At 53.2% G+C, this 27,613-nt stretch overlaps 1 protein-coding gene across 1 annotated transcript in view; it reads right to left on the minus strand.

Annotated features, from left to right (window-relative positions):
• Positions 1 to 196: 196 nt before the first annotated feature.
• Positions 197 to 27,613, minus strand: part of SDC3 (syndecan 3) — a gene marked incomplete at its 5' end in the record, with an annotated part of 34,397 nt that continues 6,980 nt past the window's right edge. The window contains 4 exons of the mRNA XM_083879613.1: positions 197 to 2,976; positions 3,647 to 3,917; positions 5,869 to 6,527; positions 6,964 to 7,081. Of these exons, the coding sequence (XP_083735739.1) occupies positions 2,810 to 2,976; positions 3,647 to 3,917; positions 5,869 to 6,527; positions 6,964 to 7,081 (1,215 nt within the window). The 3' untranslated portion in view covers positions 197 to 2,809. The remainder of the gene's footprint in view (positions 2,977 to 3,646; positions 3,918 to 5,868; positions 6,528 to 6,963; positions 7,082 to 27,613) is intronic.

Genomic DNA, 27,613 nt, shown 5'->3' on the forward strand with positions numbered 1-27,613 from the left:
GCACAGGATCCTCCAGAACAAGACTTTTTTTTCCCTTTAAACATCAACCCCCACAACCCCTGCAGAGCTGAGGTGACACAAGAGGCTGTGACATCATTGACACCACAAAAAAATCATCTCCAAACCCAAAAAAAAAATCCTCTCTGATGGTGGAGAGCAAAATCGTGGAAGCAAGAGATAAACAACTAATTATTTGATCACTTCTGATTAAGCGTTTTAATTTCCTTCACCTTTTTATTTTTTTTTTTAATTGTGTTTATCTCATATTTTAATTATTGCAAGAGTCCTGCCCAGGCTCCTCTCACCCTCCCACCTCCAGCTCTCCTCACTCCTGGAGCTGTGACGGATTTAAGTGCCGGGATTACAACCTGACACCAGCTGAGAGGGACGAGGTTAAGCTTGAGTGAGTAAAAAAATTGTATTATGGAACTTCAGACTATTAAATAGGGGGAAAAAATGGAATGAAGAAGATTAAGGAGGCAGCTCTGAAAAGCAGCATTAAAAAGATTAAGCTGGGAGGGTTGTGGGTTGTTTTTTTTTTTTTTAAAGCAAGCTCCAAAGATTAATTCCAGGTTTTTCCAAAAAAATGGGGATTTTGGGTGACCTTGGTGACCTTGATTTGTGCCACTCCCTTTTGTGTGATCCCAACGGGGCCAAAATCCTCCACATCATCAAATCCAGGAGCCCAAACTCCCTCTGGGGCAGCACAAAGTGGGTCTGGGGTAGCCCCAGGCTCCTTCTGGGTGTGTTGCCTCCCTTGGAGCATCTTCATCCTCCTTCATCCTCATCCTCATCCTCATCCTCATCCTCCCTCCAGGACGGACACAGAAATGGTCACTCCCAGCACGCCCACCCCAAACATCCAACAGGGATGCCCCAAGAACCTAAACCATGAGGATTTTGACCTGACAGCTCAAAAATGAGGATTTAGAGCTGATCCATGTGCAGGGTTTTATTCTCTGTCCTGGGGTAAAGGCAGGTCGTCGTTTTAGGTTTTATCCCAGGGAAAAGAAGCCCCAAAGGTCCCAATTTCCCAACCCCAAATCCCACCCGAGCATCCCAGTGCACTGAGAAAATCCAGGGATTTCATTTCCTTCCACACCTGTGTTACTGTGGGTGCACGGGAGTGGAGATATATATTCATATATATTTAAAATATTCGTATGGCCTCCAATCCCATCCACATCCAAGCTCTTCTGTCTTATAATTCCCACAAAAAACCCAAATCCACTAACCCCCTCAGAGGCCAAAGTGTCCCTGGCTCTGTGCAACGACTTTTTCCCCAAATTTTCCCCATTTCAATTGCTCCAAGAGCAAATCCAAAATCTCCACAAGACCCCGTCGAGATCACAACCACCGTGAACAACAAAGCTCCACAAGCAGCTGATTGAGACCCACCTCGCTGAAACACCTTAATTGAAACACCTTAATGAAAACATCTTAATTGAAACATCTCAATTGAAATATCTTAATTGAAACATCTTAATCGAAACATCTTAATCAAAACATCTCAATTGAAACATCTCAACTGAAATATCTCAGTTGAAATATCTCAGTTGGATCTGTGTGCAGAGATTGCTCTGGAAAATCCGACCTTTCCCGAAGGTACCACAGGGTCTGGATCTGCACCCTGGGGACACCTGGGGGATCCCTGTGGGTTGTGCTGGGATTGAAACACCAACGTGAGAAAACCATCAATCCTGGGGATTCGGACAACAAAGGGAATCCATCAATCCTGGGTCGTTCCGCTGATTTTGGGATCTTCCCAACGATCAATCAACCCTGTGGTGGTGCGTCCTCTTCCTCACCTCTGGAGCTGGTGGGATCCCTGCTGGACCCCGAGGGGACAGGGGTGGTCCCTGCTGGGATTTCCTTCCTCAGGCTGCATCCCACGCCCTGCAGAGCTCCGTTATCCCCTCTGGAAGAGCCAGGGACAGGATTCAGCTCCTCCCTCAGGAACGTCCCGCCAAGCCGAGCTTTAGTGGTCACAGTGAAAACCCAGCCCAAGCCAAAGTCCCTTCCTGGCCAGACTCCTTAGCCAGATGTGGATCCAGGAGATTCCGGGGAGTGGCTGGATGCTCCAGTGCAGCTCCAGAGTATTGGATATCCAAGAGTATCCAAGCTCTCCAGAGTATCGATGATCCAAAGGGATCATTCCCGGCGTTTGTGTTTATTTCCTGTTTTCCCCACTCCAGGAGCGAATCCCGGGGGCACCAGGTATTCCATCCCCAGGTATTCCATCCCCAGGTATTCCATCCCCTCTTGCTTTTCCCGAGGTTCCAGGAGCGTTGGAGAGTCGTGGCCTCTCTTCCAGCCGAAGGAGATTCCCGCGGAGCAACCAACCCCATTCCAAAAGAAAACCCAAAAAAACGAAGACGAGACAGAGAAAGGGAAGGAAATCTCCCTCCTTTACGGACGGAAAAAATTAAAAACAGGGCAATAAATCCAAAGCAATCCCCCTGCACCTCAGGGCTGGCAGGAGGCGTCCAAATCCCAGAGTTTGTGGTGGTGATGATGATGTGGGAGAAGTCCAGCTGAGCTCCAGGCGCCGTGGGCTCAGGGCAATCCCTGGCACGGGCTCCTTGGCGTGGTGGGCTCCGCGCCCCGTCCCTCCCCGGCCAGCAGAAAGGCCGGCGGTGCCAAGGACGCCTCTCCTCCTGCAGCCGCTTGGAAAATTCACAGTCTGATCCCAAAAAAAGAGAGGATTGGGGTGGGGAAGAGAGAGACTGGATGGAGGAAAGGAGGAGGAGGAGGGTTTGGAGCAGGGAGGGAGGGAGGGAGGAAGCGTGAGGCACTCCGGGCTCTCGGTCTACGCGTAGAACTCCTCCTGCTTGTCGGGTTTCTGGTAGGTGACGTTGGCCTGCTTGGGCTCCTCCAGGGTGTAGCTGCCCTCGTCCTTCTTCTTCATGCGGTAGATGAGCAGCATCACCAGGAAGGCGGCGAAAAGGGCGCCCACCACGCCGCCCACGATCACCGCTGGAACAGGGCATGGGGACATGGCTGTTAGTGCCACCCACGGCCATCAGTGTCACCCACGGCTATCAGTGCCACCCCCATGGACATCAGTGCCACCCCTGTCCGTCAGTGCCACCCCCTGCCCCAGCCTGGCTTCCAGCACTAAGAGTTTGGGGGGAATCATTTGGTTTTGTGCTTTGGAAATTTGGGAGCAGCCTCTGAGCAGTGGCCGGGTCACCACAGCACAGCTTTGGCTTTCCAGGAAAAATCCATATTTTTTTTTTCCTGGAAATTGTGCACAACATTCCTGGCAAAGGCACAGAGACCCTTGGGACCCCCCAGCAGAGCCAGTTTTGGGAGGTTGGGTTATGCCAGGCTCTGCACTGCCCCAGGGGGGGATTGTTCGGGATTCCAGCCTGGCTTTGGAAGTTTGGGAGCAGCACTGGGAGCTGAACTATGACCACAGAACATCTTTGCACTAAAATCCCATTTTTTTTTTCCCTGGAAATCCACCTCGGTGTAAGGAAATTGTGCAGAACTTTCCTGGCAGACACGGAGACCCCACGGAGCAATTTGGGAGGTGGGTGTGGGTTACCCCAATGCCCTCCCCTGGCCTGTCCCCTCTCCTGGGACAGCCCATCTCCCTGTGTCCCCAAACCCCATCCCCCAAACCCCTGGCCCCATATCTCACCTATCAACACCTCTTTCCTCTCCAGGATGTTCTTCTGGGGCAGCTGAGCAGCCGAGTTGCCCGAGTCTATCGTGTTGTCCATCAGCCCCGTCTCCACGTTCCTGCCAGGTCCTGGTCCTGCTGGAGGTGTCACCACGGCCACCACCTCGTTCCTGAGGTCGGGACGAGTCGTCTCCTCCTCTTCCCGGATCTCAAAGTCCCCGCTGGGGCCGCTGCTGGCCGGGACCTCCAGCTCACTGTCGGGGACTGTTGTCACCTCCCCCGGCTCCATCTGGGGGAAAGGACAGGATGGAGCAGGGGACAAGGACCAAAGGGTGTCCACAGGGAGGATGTCACTGGCTGGGGACAGGGTGGGGGACATGGGGGTCACGTTGGGGTGTCCCCTCCCTGTGTCACTGAAGTTGTACCTCAGTGACAACACAACTCCATGACCTGACAGTCACCCCATGGCTGAGGCCACCATGGCTGAGCTGGGCCACTGTCTGTCCCCTTCCCGGGGCCTGTTCCCTGTAATTCCTCTGAAAGAGACCCTGTCCCACACCCTGCACCCTTCCAGGGAGGAGTTTCTCCCATTATCCCATCCCATCCCTCGGCCGGGCTCTGTCTCCAGAGCACAGGTTGGATGTCAGTGTGTGCAGGTCACTCCCAACAGGAGGTGACACAGCTGTGCCACACCAGCACAGCACGAGGAAGGACTGGATGAGCTCGAGGGGTCCCTTCCCTCTCCCTTTGCCCAATTCCTGCTGCACAGGACAGGAGTGGGAGGATGGATCCTTGTCACCCAGGACACGGAGCTGCCACTAGGACACCTCTGTCACCAGGACATGGAGCTGTCACCCAGCCCAGTTCTCTGCTGTCCCTTCCCAATTAATTCCCTTGCCAAGGAGGAGATCCCAGCAAATATTTCCTGGGAATATGATCCATCCCACCCCATCCATCCCACCCCTGACCCATTCACTGTCTTCTGCACATCCCTGGGCACCAAATCCCCTGAGCTTCCCCCTTGTCCCTCGCTGAGCTGGAGCATCCCTGAGTCAAAACCTCCCTGGGATCCCTCCCCTCCCTCCCGCCTGCCTCGGTGACAAAGCAGCATTGAGGACGAGCCAGGGCTGAGGATGAGCCAGGGCTGAGGATGAGCCAGGGCTGAGGAGGAGCCCGGGGCTGTCCGGGGCGGGGGTGGGAGCCCTCTCCATGTCCCCCTGCCCGGGGCCAGCGCACGGCTCAGCGCTTCCCAGAGCCGGGTTTGTGACAGGGATTAATTGAAGGTCAGCGACAGCCCCGAGCGCTCCGGGCTCGCGTTCGCAAGAGGAAAAGAGGCAGTAATTTAGACAAATCGCTCCGCCTTTCAGTCAAAGCGGCTGCAAAGGGCCCCCGAGGGGCTCTGAATGAGAGATGGAGCTGAAATTCCTGCTCAGGACACCCGACGGGCTGGAAATGCACCATCGAGCTGTAATTGAGGAGAGTGCGGGACTCCTGGAGCTGGGACATGACACCAAATCCCGAGGGCTGAACTCCCCCTTCCACCTCCTTCCCACCTCCCCAGATGTTCCACCTAGAAGAGCCCAGCCTGCCCCCACCTCCCTGAGAGCCGTGGCCGAGGATGGACAGACACCAAAGGTCCCCCTTGGCCCTGCCCAGAGCCCCGTGCAGGTGAGCAGGGCTGGGCCCCTGTCCTGGGCTGTGCTGTGGGATGTGCACACAGTATTAATCCCATCCCCATCCCCATGAGCTGTTGGAACCAGGTGGGGCAGTGTTTTCCCAGGCCCCTCCTTTGGGCTCTTCTGCTCATGGCCCATCAATGCCTTGCCCAGGACTCACAGGGAACTCCCTCCAGGAGCTCTCTCTGTTTAATGGGCCATCAAGGAGCCACTGCACGACTCCTCATCCCATTGGGAGATGCTCCCAATGCCCAGGGGGAGGAGCCAAGCATTCCCACCTGGAGAGAATCTGGGATTTGGGACAGGACAAGCAGCCCTGAGCCACTGGATTCCCAGAGGAGCAGAGCTCCCAGACCTTTCTGTGGGATCACTGCTTCAGGAAGAGCCCCTCACCTGGACTGCTCCCCCCACCCTGCTCAGGCTGTGTTCTGACTCTGGCAGTGCTCCTTTGTGTTATTGCATTCATTTTATTGTATTTTACTTTTTTATTTTTCTTCTTATTAAATTGTATTTCTGACTTGGAGCCTCTACTGGTTTTGATTTCAAACCACGACACCCTCCTACCTGTGGGGCCTCGGTGGGCGGCACCGTGGTGGCCGTGGGCGGCAGGGCCGTGCTCTTCTCGGGGAGCTCTGCAGTCCTCGAGGTGCTGGGCTTTGGCAGAGCCCTGGGCCTGGCCGTGCTGGGGGAGACAAGGCGTGACGTGGTCACCTCTGTCACGGTGCTGGTTTCGGGGACAGGCGTGGTGGGGGTCTCCAGGGTGGTGGCGCGGGTGGTGGCCGCCTTGGTGGCCAAGGGGGGCAGGAACCTCCGGATGGTGGTGGGCTTGGCCGTGGCCGTGGTGGTGGTCGTGGTGCTGCTTGTGGTGGTGGTGGTGGCCTCCGTGGTGGTGGTGGTGGTGGTGGCCATGGTGGTGGCCGTGGTGGTGGCCATGGTGGTGGCTGTGGTGGTCGGGGGCTCGCTGGCCACAGTGCTGGTGCTGGTGGTGGTGGGTTTCCATCTGGGCACCACTGGCACCTCTGTGGTCCTGGGGATGAGGAAGGAGGCGCTGGTGGCCGGCCCAGGGGTGGTGTCTGTGTCCTGGGGCGTGGGGGACGGCTCCAGGGGTGTCTCCACGGGCTGGGCGGCGGTGACGGGCAGCGCGGCCGCCGTGGTGGGCAGCGTCACCAGCGTGTCCGTGGTCAGGCTCACGGCCGTGTCCAGCCCTGGCTCCGGCTCAAAATCTGGGATGGGGAGACAAGAGGGAAGAGTGGAACTGCTGTTGATGTGTTTCCTTGGCGTCACCCCCAAAATCTGAGAGCAGGATGGTCCCAGGCTTGGCAGAAACGAGGGGCTGTTTCCGTGGTGGCCAAAGCCCTCTCTGGGGTCTGGGGAGGGGTCAGTCCTGCCCAGCAGGGCCAGAGGCTGAACTGGGACATGGAGGCCCTGGAGCCCAACTTTTGGGACAGCTCCCATTGCTTTTGTCTCAGAGGAGAACTCCAGTGATGGACAAAGGGCAATTCCCCCCCTCATATCCCCTCTCCAGCCCTCCAACCCCACAGTCAGCCAGAGACCCTTCTCTGGAGCCCTCCAACCCCACAGCCAGCCAAGGACCTTCCCAGGAACTCCCCAACCCCACAGCCAGCCAAGGACGTCCCCAGGAGCCCCCCAGGTACTCACACCCCGAGCCAGAGCCAGAGTAGATGTCATCCAGCTCATCTTCTCCGAAGGGATCGTCGTCCCCTGAGCCCTCCAGGTCCACGGGCCTCTCGTAGTTCTCATTGCGCCAGCGCTGAGCCTGTGGCCAGAGGGACACGTGAGGGGCTCCAGCCCTGCCCTGGTGACACCCCAACCACCCCTGGTGACACCCCAGCCACCTCTGGTGGGACAAGGCATGGGCAAAGCCAAACCAAGGCAGCAGCAGCACAACCAACCTCCACCTGAAACACCCAGAATCTCAATGTTTTCCCTCAAAACAACTCAGAGTGAGCTCACATCGCCTCCAACACTTCCCATGGACAAAAAACCCCTTTTTTTTGGGAAAACCCAACAATTCCTCTTGGAAGCCGTAAGAAAAAACCACTCAGTTTGGTTTTCTCCAGCTGGCTGCTGCTCAGCCTCGATAATTTCCCCGCCAGTCCTGTGGCTCTGGTGTGACAGCAACACCTCGTTGGCTGCCACATCTTGGGGAAACCTTGAGAGGAAACAAAGCCAGACTTCAAATATTCCCACTGCTTTCCCGAGGCCGCGAAAAAACGCGCGGGGAGCCCTCACTGGCAACGCTCTTAAACATCTTGTTTTGCAGATCAAAGTGTCTCCTGTCGGCGTTGCTTTGACATCTCATTACGAGGCAAACAAGGCGGCTTTGATCTGCGAGATCGCATCGGATGTTTCAAGATGTAACGAGCCAGGTTCGAGCTTCAGTTTCAAATCAAGGTCCTTGAAGGGTCCCCGTCGCTTCTCGGAGTGTTTTACCTCCCAAAAAGAGCTCGGGGTTTCTTTGTTTTCGCTGCGGCTCGGAGCGGGAAGGAGGTTTGAATAGTCAGGTGGGTAAATTTGGGACCTGGCTGGTGTTTTGTCCTCACATCCCTTCCCCCATCAGGAGAGAGAATCCATCAGCTCGTGAAGGGCAAGAGGGGGAGTTGAGCTTTTAAGTGTCTGAGCTGTGTCTGGCTGGATCCGCTCCAGCTCTTCCCAGCTGGATGTGTTCTCCCACTGGGAGGATGTGTCCTGCTGGTCTCTAACACCCCGTATGCCTCCCGGAGCTCTGGGAATGTTCAGCCTTTTCTCCCCCACAGCTGATGGACCATCCTGGGTTCCCAATGCCTGCTCACCAGCAGCTCGCTGGAATTCGTGACCCAGCAGAATAAATTTGGGAATTGCACAGGCCACAAAATATGAGACTGGTCAGCAAAACTGATGGAAAGTGCCAAGGGTTGAGGGGATGCAGGAAGGAACACTGGGAATCGCTCTCGTTTGCCTTTTGATGTTTTTACACCGAAAGTATCAAGGCTCCCCAAGAAATGAGGAGAGTCTGGTGCCCCCCAGCCCGTCCCCATTCCCCAGGGTGGGATTCTCCCTGTGTGACCTCAGAGCCTCTCCCTGATGGAAGCCACATGGCCCCGCTCCCTTTGTTCCCCCAGAAATTGGAACAAGATGAGCCCCCTCCACACTCCTGGCTCAGGGCTTGGAGCAGGAAATAGGAACGGAAGCACCAGGTTGGCACAGCAGCTGCCATCTGTCCCACAGCCGGCTGTGTGTCCAGGCATCCACCCATCCATTTATCCATTTATCCATCCATCCATCCCTCCATCCATCCATCCATCCATCCATCCATCCATCCATCCAACCCTCCATCCATCCATCCATCCATCCCACATCCATCCATCCCTCCATCCATCCATCCATCCATCCATCCATCCATCCATCCCTCCATCCATCCATCCATCCATCCATCCATCCATCCATCCATCCATCCCTCCATCCATCCATCCATCCATCCATCCATCCATCCATCCATCCATCCCTCCATCCCTCCATCCATCCATCCATCCCTCCATCCATCCCACATCCATCCCTCCATCCATCCATCCATCCATCCATCCATCCATCCATCCATCCATCCATTCATCCATCCCTCCATCCATCCATCCATCCATCCATCCATCCATCCATCCATCCCTCCATCCATCCCCCTCCTAACCCTAAACCTGAACAACCCCACAGCCAGGACCAGCACAAGCCCCACAACAACCCCACAGGCAGGACCAGACCTGGGGGACCCCACCTGCAGCCCCACAAAGACTTAAAGACTTGGGAACATTCTCCAGGTGTTCCCGTTGCCCAGGGGGGTATTTGGGACATGGCTGTTCCCAAAGAAGCCCCCTCCTCACTCCATTCCCAAGGCACTGATGTAACCCCTCCCATCTGCAGCCCTGAGGGTTCGAGGTCAGGCTCATGCCATAAATCTCGGGAGCAGTCGGGGTTTGTTTGGATTTAGAGCTGCTTGGATTGTTAATGCTACACATGGCCCTGGGCCTGCATGGCCCCCCTTCCCCCTGGGAATGGGGCTGCTCCTCCTGGGAATGGGGGCTGATTCCTCTGGGAATGGGGGCTGCTCCCTCTGCCCTGGCCAGGATGGAGGGGAGGGCAGGCAGAGTTTTCCAGCCCAGGAAACCACAAATCACTCAGGACAGCACTCCCACCTCCCGACCTGGGGCTGCCTCCCCATCCATCCCAACCTGCATTCCTGATCCATCCCAGCCCCCATTCCCACTCCATCCCAGCCCCCATTCCCACTCCATCCCAGCCCCCAAGCCATCCCACAGCTGCCTGGATTTTTCCCAAAAGAGAAACCTCATCCAGACTTTATCCCTGCCCCAGCAGGCTCCGTGTGGTCAGTGTCACTCACCCAGCAGGGACAGTGTCACCCCTGTGTCACCCACCCTGCACAGACACTGCCACCCCCTCCCTCTTCTCTCCCTTGTCAGTGTGACACCATTTTACAGGTGAAAAATATAAAATCTGGGGTCGAGGCTGTCCCTCAGCCCCCCCGGGAGCAGATCTCCAGGGGATTTGGGGTTTAAACAACACAGGGCACAGAAGAGACCCTCCTGTCACCTTTGTGGCACAAAGAGGGTCCTGCAAAACCCCCTGACGTGTCCTGAGGGACAGAGAGTGCCTGGTTTGGAGCCTCCTCAATCCCCTGCACACCCCTCCTTCCCCAGGCAGGGGGATCGGGGCATTTCATTATTTAGGGCATTTCATTATTTAGGGCATTTCCCCTCCACGGAAAAGCTTTTGCAGGAGGATTTGGGGGTTTAAAAGATGTAGAAAACCGAGGGACAGAAGGGACCCTCCTGTCACCTTCACGTGTGGCACAGGGATGTCCCTCCTCATCTCTGGACACACCCTGGGGGACAGGGACTGCCTGGTTTGGAGCTCCTTAAATTCCTCCTTTCCCAGGCAGGGTGTTTTATTATTTAGGGACATTTCCAATCCGTAGGATTTAAAAACTCCCTGAATTTGCTCCAAAACAGATCCCCAAAAGGTAAAAGCTCTCAGTGCCGAGTGTCTGGCCTCGGGAGGAGGCAGAGCTGGGGAATCTGGGGAATCAATCCATCCCCAAGCACCCGGAGAGAGGCCGGGGAACCTCCCCGGGATGCTCCGGCCGCCATCGCCACGGCAACGGTCACCATGGCAACGCCTCCTCCATGGCGACGCATCCCTCTGGATCCTGCAGCCCAAACCCAGGGATGGAGGAGTCCATCCTCTCCGGGGTGGGGCCGTGGGATTGGGGACACGGGGAGAGGAGGCGGCTCCAGCTCCTGGGGGACAATCCTGATGTAATTCCTGACATCCTTCTGAGGGTTTGGAGGAAGGTGGGAGCAGCTCTGGCAGCCCTGATGGGGAGGGATGTGCTGCAGGTGGGAGGTGACAGGGACAGCCCAGCCCGTGGCCGTCCCCAGCCCTCCTCAGAACCTCAGGGATCTTTTCCTCGAGGGAATCAGAAGGGAAATCAGGATCTGGCTCTGGAATGGGGTAGTTCCTGAGGAGCTGGGAGCCAGCTTTGGGAGCTCTGCTGGGTCCAGGTTCTCATCTCTGCATCCCCCATTTCTGCCCATCCCACTTCCAAAATGAGCAGCAAAACCAAAGAGCCAAAATCACTGCACTAAAATCACTGCAATTGTTTGGGTTCCCAAACCCAGAGAAGCTCTGGGAATCCCAAATCCAGGGAAACTCTGGGAATCCCAAATCCAGGGAAACTCTGGGAATCCCAAATCCAGGGAAAGTCTGGGAAACCCAAACCCAGAGAAGCTCTAGGAATCCCAAATCCAGAAGAGGTCTGTGAATCCCAAATCCAGGGAAACTATGGGAATCCCAAACCCAGAGGAGCTCTGTGAATCCCAAACCCAGAGAAGCTCTGGGAATCCCAAATCCAGGGAAACTCTGGGAATCCCAAACCTAGAGAAATCTCCAGGAAACCCAAACCCAGAGAAGCTCTAGGAATCCCAAATCCAGAAGAGGTTTGTGAATCCCAAATCCAGGGAAACTATGGGAATCCCAAACCCAGAGAAAGTTCTGGGAATCCCAAACCTAGAGAAATCTCCAGGAATACCAAATCCAGAGAAGCTCTGGGAATCCCAAACCCAGAGAAATCTCTGGGAATCCCAAATCCCATCCCAACAGCTCCAAGCGCCACGGGGGCACCAGGACAGGATGAGGTGGAAGGAGAGTGGATGGAGCCAATGGATCAGCAGCACCTCAGGCTGCTCCTCCCAGGGAAATGACGGATTTGGGCACAGTTGGAAATCTTGGAATGACACAGCCAGGGGCAGGAATCCGTCAGGAGCCGAAAGATTCTTTCTCCAGGAAAACACTTCTACACTGAGAATGTATCACCGGGTAAATATTGATTCTTTGAATATTTTCCATGGGATATTTTCATTTGATGGTCCCTTGAAAGTCCTTTTCTGGTGTTTTACACCGAAACCCTCCATAACTCATCCCAGCAAGTGATTTAGGGACAGTGTAAACAGCTGGAATAATAAGAGCTCGCACAAAAAGCTGGACTGAAAAACATCTAAAGCTTAAAAGACTTTTCCCACTCCAAAACATCATTGAGTTTCCACTCCCTGATCCAAGGCTGGGAGTTAAAAATAAATCTGTTGGAAAATCCTGCTCCGGGCAAGGAACCTGGGAAAAGACCACCCTGGGATGGAGATTCCAAAGGCAGAGCCCAGGAGGATGGGCTGGAATGGCCCAGGATGGGCTGGAATGGCCCAGGAGGATGGACTGGAATGGCCCAGGATGAACTGGAATTGCCCTGGAGAGTGGAATGGAATGGCCCAGGATGGGCTGGAATGGTCCAGGATGGGCTGGAATGGACCAGGATGGGCTGGAATATCCCATGAGGATGGACTGGAATGGCCCAGGAGGATGGGCTGGAATTGCTCAGAATGGACTGGAATGGCCCAGGAGGGTGGATTGGAATGGCCCAGGATGGGCTGGAACTGCCCAGGAGGATGGACTGGAATGGCCCAGGATTAACTGGAATTGCCCAGGAGGATGGGCTGGAATTTGGGATGTGGGATATTGGAAAAGGGCTGTGGATGCCCATCCCAGACCCCACTCCCAAGACGTGACATGAGCTCAGCCAGCCCCAGCCCCTTGTTTTGTGTCCCTCCATTGTTCCTCGGATTAATTAAGCCCCCAATTAAGAGCTGCCCAAAGCCCGGCGCGTTTGGATTTAATTGGCCGCTCATTTTCCGCGAGGAAAAATAATCATTAACGTTGATGGAGGAGCTGCAATTATTCAGGATTTGTTTAAATTCTCTGCTCCTGAGGAGAGGAGCCAGGCACATCCCAAAAATGGCCATGGATGATCCCGAGTTTCATCATCCCTCAAGGAACAGAACAGAACTCCAGGTCCAGGAATTGTGGGTCACACTCAGCTCTTCCTCCTCCTCCTCCTCCTCCTCCTCCTCCTCCTCCTCCTCCTCCTCCTCCTCCTCCTCCCTGGGATTGCCCATCTCCACTGTCATTTTTTATCCCAGTTCTTCCATGGATCAGTGCCAGATCCCAGCCCACTCCACAATAAATATCCCAGAGCCAGGGCTGGCAGGAAAAATCAGGAATTTCCCGATGTAAATCATGTCCAACCCCTTGCCTCCAGCAAACTCCAATCTTCACCTCCAGGAAAAGGCAGGAGAAAAAAACCCAAACCCAAAAAATCCTGCCCTCCAATGGCGGCAAAACACGGGACGAGGAGGCACAACCAATCCCAGGGATAGAACAGGGAACTGAGGAGTTTTCCTGGGATTCCCTGGGCTGGCAGAGCCCCCTGAGCAGCGCAGGGATGTGTTTGGCTCCAGATGTGTCCCCTCATCCCCAGCCTGAGGGTGTGAGGGAGCCTGGCTGGGATGAGGGGATGGAGCAGGGGGATCCCCCAAACCATCCATCCATCCATCCATCCATCCATCCATCCATCCCTCCATCCATCCATCCATCCATCCATCCATCCATCCATCCATCCCTCCATCCCTCCATCCATCCCTCCATCCATCCATCCATCCATCCATCCATCCATCCCTCCATCCATCCATCCATCCATCCATCCATCCCTCCATCCATCCATCCATCCATCCCTCCATCCATCCATCCATCCCTCCATCCATCCCTCCATCCATCCATCCATCCATCCCTCCATCCATCCATCCATCCATCCATCCCTCCATCCATCCATCCATCCATCCATCCCTCATCCATCCATCCATCCATCCATTCCTGCTCCTGCTCCATCCATTCCAGTCCCAGTTCCATCCTTTCCTCCCTTCCCAGCTCTCCCAGCTGGAATTCCCCCGCTCCTCATTAAGGAATTGTTTTAATTTGCTCTGCTCCATAATCCTATTGCGGCTTAACACGGCAGAACCGTCCCGGGTTTTTCTCACCTTCCAGAGCTCCCTCAGCTCCCCGCGGCTCCAAAATAGGAATTTTTTTTTGTGTATCCATTTATTTCCTGCCCTTCCCAGAGTGCTGTCTGTTAAATCCCCACAGCTCCAGGGATTTCAGGATTCCCACATTCCCTGTTTTCCTCCCAGGGGTGCTCACCCCACTCTGTCCAGAGAATCCTCTCCTGTGCCCCCTACCCAGGCCATGGAGAGGGAGTTGGGGCAAGAAAAACGGGGTTTGATGGGTTTTTAATTGAATTTTCTGGAATTCGGAGTTTAGAGGGAGTCCATGTTCCCACAGGGGGAAAATAAATCACGGTGTGCCTCAGTTTACCTGCCTGGAAAAGAAATGCAAATAACATGGGGACAGAAATACAAATAATCCTGTCCCATTCCAGGGGTGCTGGGGACACTTCTTAATAGGGACATCTCACTTTTTAATAGGGACATCCACGTCTCATGCACCTTTCCCTGTTCTCCCTTTCCCCCAGACATCCCTGGGACTGGATATCCACCTGATTTCTTTCTTTAATTATTTTTTTTTCCCCTCTCAATTCTCCCTTTAATATTTATTTTTCGTCCCCTCAATTCCAGGCTCCGGAATCTCTTGGCTTATCCCAGCAAAGAGACGGAGAAAAAAAAAGTTTATTCCCGGCCCTCCCAAAGTGGGGAGAAAACCCCAGAAATTTGCACCTGAAAGCCCCAAAACCAGAAACAAAAATCTCCAAAATTCCGGGGCATTTTCAGCCACACCTGAGGAGCTCCATGGGAACTTTTGCACACTCAGAAAAATAATAAAAAACCCTTATTTTCCCTTAAAGAAGACCCTGAGGAGGAGGAGGAGCTGTGGGGAAAGACTGGCTGGGGAGTGGCCTCCTCTCTCCTAATTAATCCCAAAATTATCCCTGAGAGGATTTTTCTGGGGATCTGAACAAATTATTCCCATTTTGAGGACATTTTCACGCACTTTACCCCCTTCCCATTTCCCAGGAAGGCAAAAATCACCATTTTTACCCTCCTGGGGTTTGTTCTCCATCCCTTTGGGGTGAATCCCTGCAATTCCAACCTCCCAAATCCGGCCCCGCTGGGCTCCGGGAGGGGTTTGGTGACATCTGGAGCTCCCGGGAGCACCCAAATCTCCCGGCAGATGGTTGGGCTGATTACAGAGCCCGGGTCACCCCGGGGCACCCCCGGCAGCTCCCAGGGACAGGAAATCTTCCCTCTCCCAGCCTCGCGTGGGGACGGAGCTTTTTATCCCCCTTTTCCACCACTTTTCCCCATTTTCCGTCACTTTTTGCCTCTTTCCGCCACTTTTCCCCACATTTCCGTCACTTTTCGCCTCTTTCCACCATTTCTCCTTCTTTTTCTGCCACTTTTTGCCCATTTCCACCATTTTTTTGGCATTTCCATCACTTTTTGCTCCCTTTTCCACCATTTTCTCCCTCTTTTTCCGCCACTTTTTGTCCCCCTTTTCACCATTTTTCCCATTTCCACCACTTTTTGCCAACAGAATCCCAAGGAAACACCAATACCCAGGAGTTCCATGGAAAAATCCTTTCTTCACGTTCAGATTTCTCTTCCAACCCCAGCAGCAGGGAAAAGGGGAAGGAAAACATTGGAAAACTTTTTTTTGCCCATTTCCACCATTTTCTCCCTTCTTTTCCACCACTTTTTCCCATTTACACCACTTTTTGCCAACAGGATCCCGTTTTCCCCTCCAACAGCCAAGGAAACACCAATACCCAGGAATTCCATGGAAAAATCCTTTCCTCAGGCTCAGATTTCCCTTCCTACCCCAGCAACAGGAAAAAGGGGAAGGAAAACATTGGGAAGCAATTTCTTTGCCCATTTCCACCATTTTCTCCCTTCTTTTCCATCACTTTTTCCCTCTTTCCACCATTTTTGCCAACAGGATCCCATTTTTTCCCCTCCAACAGCCAAGGAAACACCAACACCCAGGAGTTCCATGGAAAACTCCTTTCTCCAGGCTCAGATTTCCCTTTCCAACCCTAGCACCAGGAAAAGGAAAACATTAGAATTTTTTTTTTTTATTATCTCCACCATTTTCTCCCTCCTTTTCCCCTCCTTTCCACCATTTTTGCCCATTTCCACGACGTTTTGCCAACAAAATCCCAAGGAAACACCAATACCCAGGATTTCCATGGAAAACTCCTTTCTCCAGGCTCAGATTTCCCTTCCAACCCATCAGCAGGGAAAGGGAAGGAGAGCTCGGGCAGGGCTGGTTTGATGTCTGGGACAGAGCTGTCCTTGTTCTCCGCCGGAGCTGGGGAAACCCAATCCCGCTCCCTCCCCGCCTGGAATTCCTGATTTCTCCGTCTTCCAGCAGCACGAAATTCCTTTAATCCCCATTTTTCAGCTGTAAAATCCACCCTGAAAAGGTGCTCAGGAGCTGGTCGGTGTTTTTCCTGCTCCCCCCAAAGCTCAAATTGAGGGAAAAAATGGATTTTTTTATTTCTGCTCAGTGCACAAAGAGCCCCAAACACGGATTTATCTGCCCTGAGCTGGAATTGTTCAGCTGGAAATGGAATCAACTCTCCTTTAGTGGCCTCGCCTTCAGCACAAAAACTGGGGGAAAATGCAAATAAAAGTGAAATTTAAAAATCAACTAAACCCAAAGAAACAAATGACCAAAAAAGCCCCAAACAACCAGACAAAAAAAAAAAAAAAAACACTAAAACAAAAAACCTCCCACGAAACAAACAAAAAAACCCACAAAAAACTTAAAGGAAAACCTCCAAAAAAAAACCCCAAAAAACAAAAATCAATTTAAAAAAATCCAAAAATAAAAAAACACCTACTCAAAAAAACACAAAAAAACCCAAAAATCAACACCACCACCACTAAAAAACCCTAAAAAAACCCCAGCCACATTTTCATCCATATTTTTCCATCATTTTCACTTTTTTTGCCCTAAATTTAATTCAGGGGAAATGAAAATATCTTGCCCACCACTTTTGCTCCTTTTCCACCACTTTTTCCTCCTATTTTACCAATTTTTGACCATTTCCACCACCTTTTACCCTTTTCCACCATTATTTTGCATTTTCCATCCTTTTCCCCCATTTTTTCCCCTTTTCTCCCACTTTTCCCCCCTTTCCACCACCTTTTACCCTTTTCCACCATTTTCCCCCATTTTCTGCCATTTTTTCCCATTTTCTACCATTTTTTTCCCATTTCCGTCAATTTTTTTCCCATTTTTTCCACCACTTTTTTTTCCCCTTTTCCCACCATTTTTTTTCCATTTTTTTGTGTTATTTCTGGCAGCCTCCAGGTCATTCCCGAGGGATCCTGAAGGGCTCAGATTTCCAGCTGGAAAGGAAAAGTCTGGAACCAGCCCCGAGCCCTGACCTGAGCCTGGCCCAGCTCAGGTTTCCCCTCCTGGGCTCAATTTACCCGGAAAATAAAAGACCTGGAGGCTCCTGATCCCAAAAAATGAGGGAGGACAATCCCAGTGATGATCCTGGGATGGGGAATGGGGTTTGGGAGGATTTTTGGGATGAGGTGGGAAGAGTTTCCAGGTTTTCTGTTGGTGTCGGGGGGTGTGGGATGGTGGCGGCGCCGGAAGGGTTTGATCAAATATTTATGGAGATCTCTGAGTTTGCTGCTGGTGCTGCTGTCAGGGGTTGGGAAATGCCAACTGAATGAAAAACGACCCGCCTAAAGCCAAAAAACCCAAACGAGAGAAAGAAATAAACGAAAACGCCAAACCAAAACCAACTAAAAACGAATGAACCAACCAGAAAACAACCAACCAAAAAATCGAAACAAAAGAGAGAAAGAAGCAAATGAAAACCCCAAACCAAAAACAAGTAAAAACCAACCAACCAACCAAAAAATGACCCACCAAAAGCCAAAAAACCCAAACAAATGAGAGAAAGAAATAAACGAAAAAACCCAAACCAAAACCAACTAAAAATGAACTATACAACCAGAAAACAACCAACTGAAAAACCCAAACAAACAGAAGAAAGAAAGAAGCAAACGAAAACCCCAAACCAAAAACAAGTAAAAACCAACCAGCCAACCAAATATGACCCGCCAAAAGCCAAAAAACCCCAAACAAACAAACGAGAGAAAGAAAGAAATAAACGAAAATCCCAAACCAAAAACAACTAAAAACGAATGAACCAACCAGAAAACAACCAAATGAAAAACCCAAACAAACAAAAGAAAGAAAGAAGGAAACAAAACCCCAAACCAAAAATAAGTAAAAACCAACCAAAAAATGACCCGCCAAAAGCCAAAAAACCCAAACAAACAAACGAAAGAAATAAAGAAACGAAAACACCAAACCAAAACCAACTAAAAACGAACGAACCAACCAGAAAACAACCAACCAAAAAATCGAAACAAAAGAAAGAAAGAAGCAAACGAAAACCCCAAACTGAGGCAGTGACAAACTCCAGCATTTCCTCATTAACACGCGCAGCCTTCGCTCTGCGCCAGGTTAGGATTGGTGGGATGGACACAGGGAATGGGATCCGAGGCCTTGTCCCACCACATTTCCATCATTCCTTGGCCCAATCCTTGGCTTTTCCCACTGGGAATGGGACAACATGAGGATTTCTGCCCCTTTCACTGCCCCCAGCAGGGGAGGGGAAATATTCCCAATTTCCCAAGTTTTTCCATGGAAAGGTGACCCCAGGGGCTGGAGGCAGTGGTCAGTGATGTCCATCCCCAGGGGTGGATAAATCCCGGGAATGGCTCAAGGCCACAGGACTGAGCCTGGACACCCCACAGGGCCCTGGAGCAGGATCCGACCCAGAGACAACCCCACGTGGGGCTGGGAGCATCTCTAACATCCAGAGGGGAGAAAACGAGTCCAAAAAAGCAGCTGGGCAGTGTTTTCCCAGAGCCTGGAAGAATCTGGGAGAGGATCCAGCTGTCCTGTCCTGGAGGGGTGAGAAAAGCCCAAATTTGGGGTGTCTGGGGGCCGTGGCTGAGCCAGCAGCTCTGCCAAGCACCACACACGAAGCTCTCCGGAAAACAAATCCAAAAAAAAAAATGGAGAAAGGCAGGAAAAAAAAAAAAAAAGCTTTCAGCTCACCAGTTGGTTTTATTTCTTTTTTCTTTTTTTTTTTTTTTTTTTTTTTTTTTTTTTTTTTTTTCTGTTTTCAGATGTAAAATTGATTAAAATAAACCCAGGGGGATCTGACTGAGCCGTTTCTATTTAGGACCTGAATAAGGACTGGTGAGCCCAAAAGCTGATCTGCTTTGGAGCTTTTTTTTTTTTTTTTTTTTTTTTTCCTCCACAAACCATATCAGTTGCTCTAATAAAAGATTTGGCCTCTCCCTGGCAGCCTCCTCAAATCCTCTGACTGCCACAATTCTGCACGAAAAAAAAAAAAAAAAACCACCAGCAGGAGCAGCAGGAATTTCTGCTCAGCAGAGCAGTCCCAGATCACCCAGATGCTGCTTCGTTTGAGAAAAAAAAAAAAAAAAAGGAAATTAATGAAAAGCGAGAATTGATGTTAAAAAAAAATAAAAATGAAAATCTGCTCGTTTCTCCTGGAGCTGTTTGTTTGCTGGTGGTTTGTCCTGAAATGTTCCCACAAATGGTGGGAGCAGCAGGAATGGTGCTGGAAAGGTGTGGGATGAGGTTTGTGGGGTTTGTTTGGGTCACCTCGGCCATTTTTCCAGCCTGAAATTATCCAGGGATATCCAGGGCAGATGAGCCGTGCCCAGCAATGTTTTTTGGGGATGCTCAGACAGGGGATTGATGGAATGACAGAATATCCTGAGCTGGTAGGAACCTCCGAGGATGATCCAGTGCAATCCTGTCCCAAATCCCAAATCCTGCCCTGGGAGCAGCATCCCAACCCTCCTGAGCTCCAGAGCTTTGGGAATGTCCCCATTCCCTGGGGAGGAGCCTGTTGTTCCCTGGGGATGGGAATGGGATTGTGGTGCCACAGCCCTGCCCTCCCTGAGCTCCCAGTCCCAAATTCCAGGTGGAAAACTGGTTTGTGCCTACGGTGTTTTGGTTTTCTGAATTATTTTTTCCCAGGGAATTTTCTGTAAACGGGAGAAATGTTTTTGTAAATGTAATTTTGTTATTCATTCCTTTCCCCAGGAGGGACTTCTCCTTGCTGTCCCTCTGCTCTGACCAATGGGAGTGAAGAGGTTTGTCTTTGTGTCACCAATCCAATTGGTCTGTGTGAAATGGGATAAAAGGGAGACACAGCCCAGAAATAAAGGAGTCATTTTCAGCCTTCTAAAGTCAGAGTCTTTGTGTCGTTGTGGTGCACAAGTTTCAAGGGCCTGCACGGGCTGCACCTTGGCAGGTGTGGTCACTGCAGGTTACAGGGGGAAATAAATGAAGATGTGTCCTCTGGCCTCCCACAATTACACCTGGTCAGAAGGGAGATTGGAGGTGACACCCAAGCCCGTGATAAAATGTTGTCTCCTGCCCCACTTCCCAAAAAGCACATCCCACTTGGCTGAGGATAAATCCCCTATTTTCAGCAGCTCCTATCGCGGCTCTCCGGGACTCACAACATTCCCGGATTTTGGGATCATCAATCCCAGGGACACGGGGCAGGACAACCCCCAGAGCTGCCCCTTTTTTGGGGTGGAGGAGACTCTGCATCCTGCACCCACCTCAAACCACCCAAAATAAAGTGGCTTTTTTTGTCCCCTACGCTCACCTGTAATTATCCCAAATAAAGGGTTTGACACACTGGGCTGAGCTCGAAATGTGGTTTTGGGCTCCCAAATGTGGATTTGGGCTCCCAGCCTGACCTTGGAGTGGGAATGCTGGGAAAGGGCTGATGGTTCTGCTGTCCCAGACCCCAAAACCCCTCCAGGACCTGCCTGTAGAAACAGGGAATGGCCCCAGTGCCCTCTTCCCCTCTCTCCCCCTGTCCCTGTCCCCTGTCCCCCTGTCCCCCTGTCCCCCTGTCCCTCTGTCCCTCAGTCCCTCAGTCCCTCAGTCCCTCAGTCCCTCTGTCCCCTGTCCCCCTGTCCCCCTGTCCCTCTGTCCCTCAGTCCCTCAGTCCCTCAGTCCCTCTGTCCCCTGTCCCCCTGTCCCCCTGTCCCCTGTCCCTTGTCCCTCAGTCCCTCTGTACCCTGTCCCTCAGTCCCTCAGTCCCCTGTCCCCTGTCCCTCTGTCCCCGTGTTTATCCCCCTAAGCCGATTGTGGCTCTGCCCCTGCCGGGAGTGGCAGCCCCAGGTGAGGCCGGAGCCGCTCCGGGGATTATGGGGGATTTATGTCACCGCTCAGACGGTGACAGCAGCCACAGGAGCCACCGGGGGCCGGGTGGCACCAGGGACAGGTGTCCGGCCAGGAGAGTCCCCTGGGGATCCCAACCCAGAGCTCCCGTTCTCAGGGAATGGATCCCAGTGCCCAGGGCAGGGCTGGATGGGAGATTGGGAACTGGGAATTGTTCCCTGGGCTGGAATTGCCAGAGCAGCTGTGGCTGCCCCTGGATCCCTGGCAGTGCCCAAGGCCAGGCTGGACATTGGGGACACTGGGAGGTGTCCCTGGGGTGGGATGAGCTGGGATTGAAGATCCCAAACCCACCCAAACCCTTCTGGGATTCAGATTTCCTGAATGGAGGATGAAAACCAGGATCAAAACCCATTGCACAGGATAAGGGGAGCAGCCTGGGACAGTGGGAGGTGTCCCTGCCATGGATGAGGTTTATATTTCCCTTCCAACCCAAACCATTCCACAATTCCATCATCCCACAGCTCCACAAAAACACTGATTTTTGTCTCCCAGCCCTCAGTCTCATTCCTGCCTCTCCCGGCTCTGCCCTGGAGCTGCTCCCGGCCGCTCCAGCCTTGATAAAATCCCGGTGCTGAACAATGAAAAGGCGAGGAAAAGAGCAATTCCTGTTTTTTCCAGGCAGCCAAGCGCAGCCCCGGCTCTCCCACCCCTCCCAGCAGGAACCCGCAGCTGTTTGATCACAAATCTCGGCCTCTCCAAGCGCAAAATCCTTCCCAAAAAAGGCTTTGGGGTTGTCCTGGGCTGTGGTGTAGGATGTGCACACAGTATTTATCCCATCCCCATCCCCATGAGCTGCTGGAACCAGGTGGGGCAGTGTTTTCCCAGGCCCCTCCTTTGGGCTCTTCTGCTCATGGCCCATCAATGCCTTGCCCAGGACTCACAGGGAACTCCCTCCAGGAGCTCTCTCTGTTTAATGGGCCATCAAGGAGCCACTGCACGACTCCTCATCCCATTGGGAGATGCTCCCAATGCCCAGGGGGAGGAGCCAAGCATTCCCACCTGGAGAGAATCTGGGATTTGGGACAGGACAAGCAGCCCTGAGCCACTGGATTCCCAGAGGAGCAGAGCTCCCAGACCTTTCTGTGGGATCACTGCTTCAGGAAGAGCCCCTCACCTGGGCTGCTCCCCCCACCCTGCTCAGGGTGTGTTCTGACTCTGCCAGTGCTCCTTTGTGTTATTGCATTGATTTTATTTTTATTTACTTTTTTTTTTTTCCTTTCTTCTTATTAAATTATATTTCTGACTTGGATCCTCTCACTGGTTTTGCTTTCAAACCACGACAGGGGTGTTTGGGGAGCTCCTGGGGCGCCGGGAGAGGGGTCAGAGCTCCGGGCTCACATTCCCGGCTCGGTTTGCAGTGGAACAGGCAGGACAATGGCTCATTGTGCTCCGGGGAGAGCAGAACGAGCCTGTGTTTGTGGAAGGAAAGGTTTGAGCTGGAAACGCCTGGATGGGAGATTGGGAACTGGGAATTGTTCCCTGGGAGGGCGGGCAGGGGCTGGGCTGGAATTGCCAGAGCAGCCACCTCTGCCACCTCCTCCCTCCATGGGGACACCGGGCCCGGGGCCACCACAGTGTCACCTCCTCCCGGGGTACACAAAGTCACCTCCCTCCATGAGGACACCGGCCCTGGGGCCACCACCGTGTCACCTCCTCCTGGGGTACACAAAGTCACCTCCCTCCATGAGGACACCGGCCCTGGGGCCACCACCGTGTCACCTCCTCCTGGGGTACACAAAGTCACCTCCCTCCATGAGGACACCGGCCCTGGGGCCACCACCGTGTCACCTCCTCCTGCAGGCACAAAGTCACTTCCCTCCATGGAAGGATTTTCCCACCCCGGGAGGTGCCTTTTCCCCCGGCAGCAGCCCCGGGTGTGTGGCAGCCCCTGTGTGTCCCACAGGAAGGAGCTCCTGCCCACCTTCCGCGGGGTTGCCATGGGAATGGAAAGCGGGGGGGGGGATTGATTAAAGATGCTGCCAAATCCAGGATTTCCAGCTGGAGCCCGGCCTGGAGGGGCTGGGAGCGACCCAGGGCTGGGTTTGGGGGGAGACCCTGATATATTCCCTCTCCTGCCCTCCTCCTGGGGGCTTTAGCTCAGTTATCAGGAGGATTTGGAGAGAATTATACCAAGGACGAGGTGAGAGATCTCACAAGAGGCCCTTTCCCTGGGATCTTTGTCCCAGGCGTTTATTCTTCGAGTTTCCAGGGGAAAAGAGGTTAAACAAAGGAAGGGGAGACAATTTATAACCTCCTGGTCAGGGAATAGATGGCTGGACCACAACCAGTGGGGTCAGAGAAGGAATTTAGGGTCACTCTGAGTGGTCAGGGACTCCAGGGGGTCAAAAAGGGAGAGACCATTTCCCTAAAGAATTACAACAAGACCCTGCAGGGGATGGGCTGAGGAGCCAGGACAAACCCCAGGGTTTTACACACAGCTGTTAAAGGGTTTTTCCATGTGGATTTAACTCCCTGAGCACTGAGAAGCCGAGTGGGGTCCACAGGATGGAGTCACCCATCCCGGGAGAGGAGGGCAAGGTTTCCCGGGCAGGAATTCCCATCACAAACCATCCCCCGGGCCGCGGAGGGGCCGGAGCGGGGACACGGCCAGAAATAGCCCCGATTTCCATATGTAGGACGGGGCGGCCGCGCCAGCGCAGACACGACCTACTTTTCCTCCGGCCCGGCGGGGCCCTGAGCTCCTCCGGCCGCGGGGCCGCCCCGGGGCCACCCCCGCTATTCCCGGTATTCCTGCTATTCCTACTATCCCTGCCATCCCTGCTATCCCCGGTATTCCTGATATTCCTGCTATTCCCGGTATTCCCTGCTATTCCTGAGCCTTCATCCCTGGTATCCCCGCATCCCCCTATCCCTGCTATTCCCGAGCCTTTATCCCCATTATCCCCGCATCCCCCTATCCCCTCATCCCCGGTATTCCCGCAATCCCCGAGCCTTCATCCCTGATATGCCCTCAATCCCTGCTATTCCCTGCTATTCCCGAGTCTTCATCCCCACTATCCCCGCTGTTCTTGCTATTCTCTCATCCCCAAGCTTTTATCCCCGCTATCTCTGCATCCCCACAATCCCCGCAATCCTCCCCATCTTCTCATCCCTGCTACCCCCACACTTCCCAGTATTCCCGCAATCCCCGCATCCCCACTATCCCCGCTATTCCCGAGCCTTCATCCCCACTATTCCCACTATCCCCGCTATCCCCCCATCCCACTATTCCCTCAATCCCCCTATCCCCCATTCCCACTATCCCCACAATCCCCACTATTCCCTCTATTCCCGCTATCCCCCCATCCCCACTATTCCCTCAATCCCCACTATTCCCTCAATCCCCTTATCCCCACATTCCCACTATCCCCACAATCCCCACTATCCCCCCTATTCCCGAGCCTTCATCCCCACTATTCCCGCTATCCCTGCTATCCCCCCATCCCCACTATTCCCTCAATCCCCCTATCCCCCATCCCCACTATCCCCACAATCCCCACTATTCCCTCTATTCCCACTATCCCCTCATCCCCACTATTCTCGCTATCCCCCATCCCCACTATCCCCCATCCCCGCTATCCCCCCATCCCCGCTATCCCCTCATCCCCACTATTCTCGCTATTCCCGCTATCCCCGATCCCCACTATCCCCCATCCCCGCTATTCCCACACTCCCTGCTCTTCCTGACCTCCATCCCCACCCCGCAGCTCCAGGGATGTGCAGCCACTCCCACCCAGATCCCACCAGGAAAGGGTGGCGGATCATCCACGGGGCTCCATCCCGGCTCCCGCTGCCCTTCCAGGGCCCTCCAGCTCCTCCACAAAGAGCCCTGAGCTCCACAAACCCTCCACGCTTTATTTTTAATTTTTTAAACCTTTTTTTTTTCAAGGCCAAACAGAGAGCCAGGAGCCTTTGGGATGGTGGTGCCTTTCAGGGCCGCACAAACCGATTGGTTTCCGTGTGAACACGGCTTTTTCCATTAAGAGAAAATAAAAAAAAAGAAGATTTAAGCTTAATCCAGCTCTGCTGAGCGTGTTCCCTCCTCCAGGCAGCATCACCTGCATTGGGGACGGCACTGGGAAGTCCCCGAGGTGAAGAAATGCCAATATTTATTCCCCAACCTGTTGTTTCTCTCAGCAAGGAAGGAGGTTCCTGCTCTCTCCACAGCAGCCCCAGCTGCTGCTGGAAATGTCCCCTCCTGGCACGTTTGGTGTCACTTGTCCTGAGCTGTTTGACACTCCTGGTCTCACCGGGAAATTTAAATTTATTGTTGGAGAGGGAAAATCAAACCCAGCAGCTCTGGGATGCAGCGGGTGAGGAATAAATAAATAAATTGTGAGGGGGTTTGGCTGCCCCTGAGGCCTCCTCTGGCAGCCAGAGCAGGTTAGTTCAGGGCCAGGTGGCTGAAAACACCACGGGAAGGGACAGAAAGGAGCAGGGGAATGTCCTGAGGGCTGGGAGGGCTGGGAGGGGTAGGAGGAGAAATCTAATTCTGCTGAGGGGAGCTCAGGGCAGTGCCCGGCACAGCAGAGTCCTGAGGGGGGACAGGGACCAGAATCTCAATGGTGGAATGTCAGATGGACCAGGATCCTTCCACGGGAATGGCACCAGCATTTCCTCATGGGAATTGTCACCATCTCCTGATGGGAATTGTCACATCACAACCATCTCCTCATGGGAATTGCCACCACTATCTCCTGATGGGAATTGTCACCACCATCCCTTGGTGAGAATTGTCACCACCATCCCCTGATGGGAATTGTCACCAGCATCTCCTCATGGGAATGGGCACCCTCCAGTCACCCCCAGCACCCTCCTTCCTCCTGCTTCTCCCAGCCCTGGATTTCCCCTCCAGGAATTTTCCTTTCTTCCTTTCCCCCCAGCTCTGAGCTGTGCCAGACATGCTTTGGTTCCCAAAAACTCGGGGCAGGCCAAGCCCAAATCCACACCCGACCCTGGATCCCAAATCTCCTCCCCACTCTGCTCCAACCTTTGCCAAAGAGAAAAAAATTATAATGAAGAATCACCAAAGGCCTGATTTTTATGCAAACCCTGAGCAGACAAGGGTGACCCTCCTGCCCTGTGCTGAACAGAGGATTTTTCCTCTGGAAGATCCCGGGGTCAAACAAAACACCAGCAAATTTCCCCCTGATCCTCCTCGGGGTTTGGCTGTTTTCCTTCACCTCCCAGCCCTGGCTGAGGGGAAGGAGAAATCCCCACTGGATAAACCCACTGGGGAAATTCAGGTTTGGTGTTTCCCCTAATGAGGAGCAGCAGAGGAGGCACCGACCCCGCTGCCAAAACCCCAAAAGAAGAACCCAATTAACTTCTCCCTGCCCTCCCAGCTCGGGGCAGGACTGGGGATGTGTTTGGAGATATTTCAGGCTGGTTTTGGGGGGATCAGAGCTTGTCCCACCCCCAGATGGATTTGGGGAGCCCCAACCCCAGGGCTGTGACCCCAGGCAGAGCTGGGATAACAAACCAGCCCTGGATGTCAAGTTGAACTTTTTATTTTCTTTTTTTTTTTTTTTTTTCCTTCTCTAATTGCAGCTGCTATTTTAACAGAGCCAGACATTTTCCTTGACGATTCTCAAGGCCTATAAATGTTTGATGCCCCTTTCACTCCACGCTCAGGCAGCAGCAACTTCTGCCGGGATTTTGGGGGGAAGGAAAACCCAGACTGGGATGGGACAGCCCCGGATCCACATGGAAAAATCTCCATCACACCCTTTCCCCCCTCGAGTTCCTAGAAGGAGATCCCACTGCCCATCCTCCGTGCAATATGGCTTTGTGCTGCAGGAACCTAAAAATAGAGCCCCAACCCTCCGGGGGCTTTGCTGAGCTCCGAGGTATTTATAGCTGCAAGGCAAAAACTCCGCCTGGGAGCAGCTGGAATTGCTCCTGCAGCAGGGAATGGGGGTTTTGGGGTGATTTTGGGGTGGTTTTGGGGTGATCCCCCCACCCACCCCGCTGTTCCCTGCCTGGAATCTGCAGGAATTTCACCCACAAAGGGGTCTGGGTTTTTTTGGGGTTTAAAGGCTGAACCCAGAGCAGAGAGGATGAGGCTGAGAAGCTCAGGGACAGCCCAGCTGCTGCTCCTCACGAAAATCCAGTGCTCCAAAAGGGTTTTGTGGGAATGGGGAATTCACCTCTTGGAGCTGGAGGGATGGAATGATCCCTCCTTCCCAACCCTCAGTGTCCAGCCCAGCCCCTCTCCCATCCCTGCTCCGGGGGAAACAAACCCAAGGAATTCTGTGGATTTGGGGTGGAATTCTGTGGATTTGGGGTGAAATTCCGTGGATTTGGGGTGAAATTCTGTGGATTTGGGGTGGAATTCTGTGGATTTGGGGTGGAATTCCGTGGATTTGGGGTGAAATTCCGTGGATTTGGGGTGGAATTCCGGGGATTTGGGGTGGAATTCTGTGGATTTGGGGTTTTGGGACCCAGTGGGATGAAATTCCCACATCCCACAGGAGCCAATAAACCCTGCCCAGGATCCCATTTGATCCCAGTTCCCTGCAGTCCCTAGTGGATGCCCAGGCCCCCACCAGCCCTGTCCCTAATTAACTCCGGGGTAATTAATGCTGGGACCCCCCAGGTTTGCAGGGGCTGTTTGTACCATCCTCTGCCA

This window comes from Zosterops lateralis (genome assembly GCF_965231275.1).
Source record: "Zosterops lateralis genome assembly, chromosome: 28".
Lineage (NCBI taxonomy): Eukaryota > Metazoa > Chordata > Aves > Passeriformes > Zosteropidae > Zosterops > Zosterops lateralis.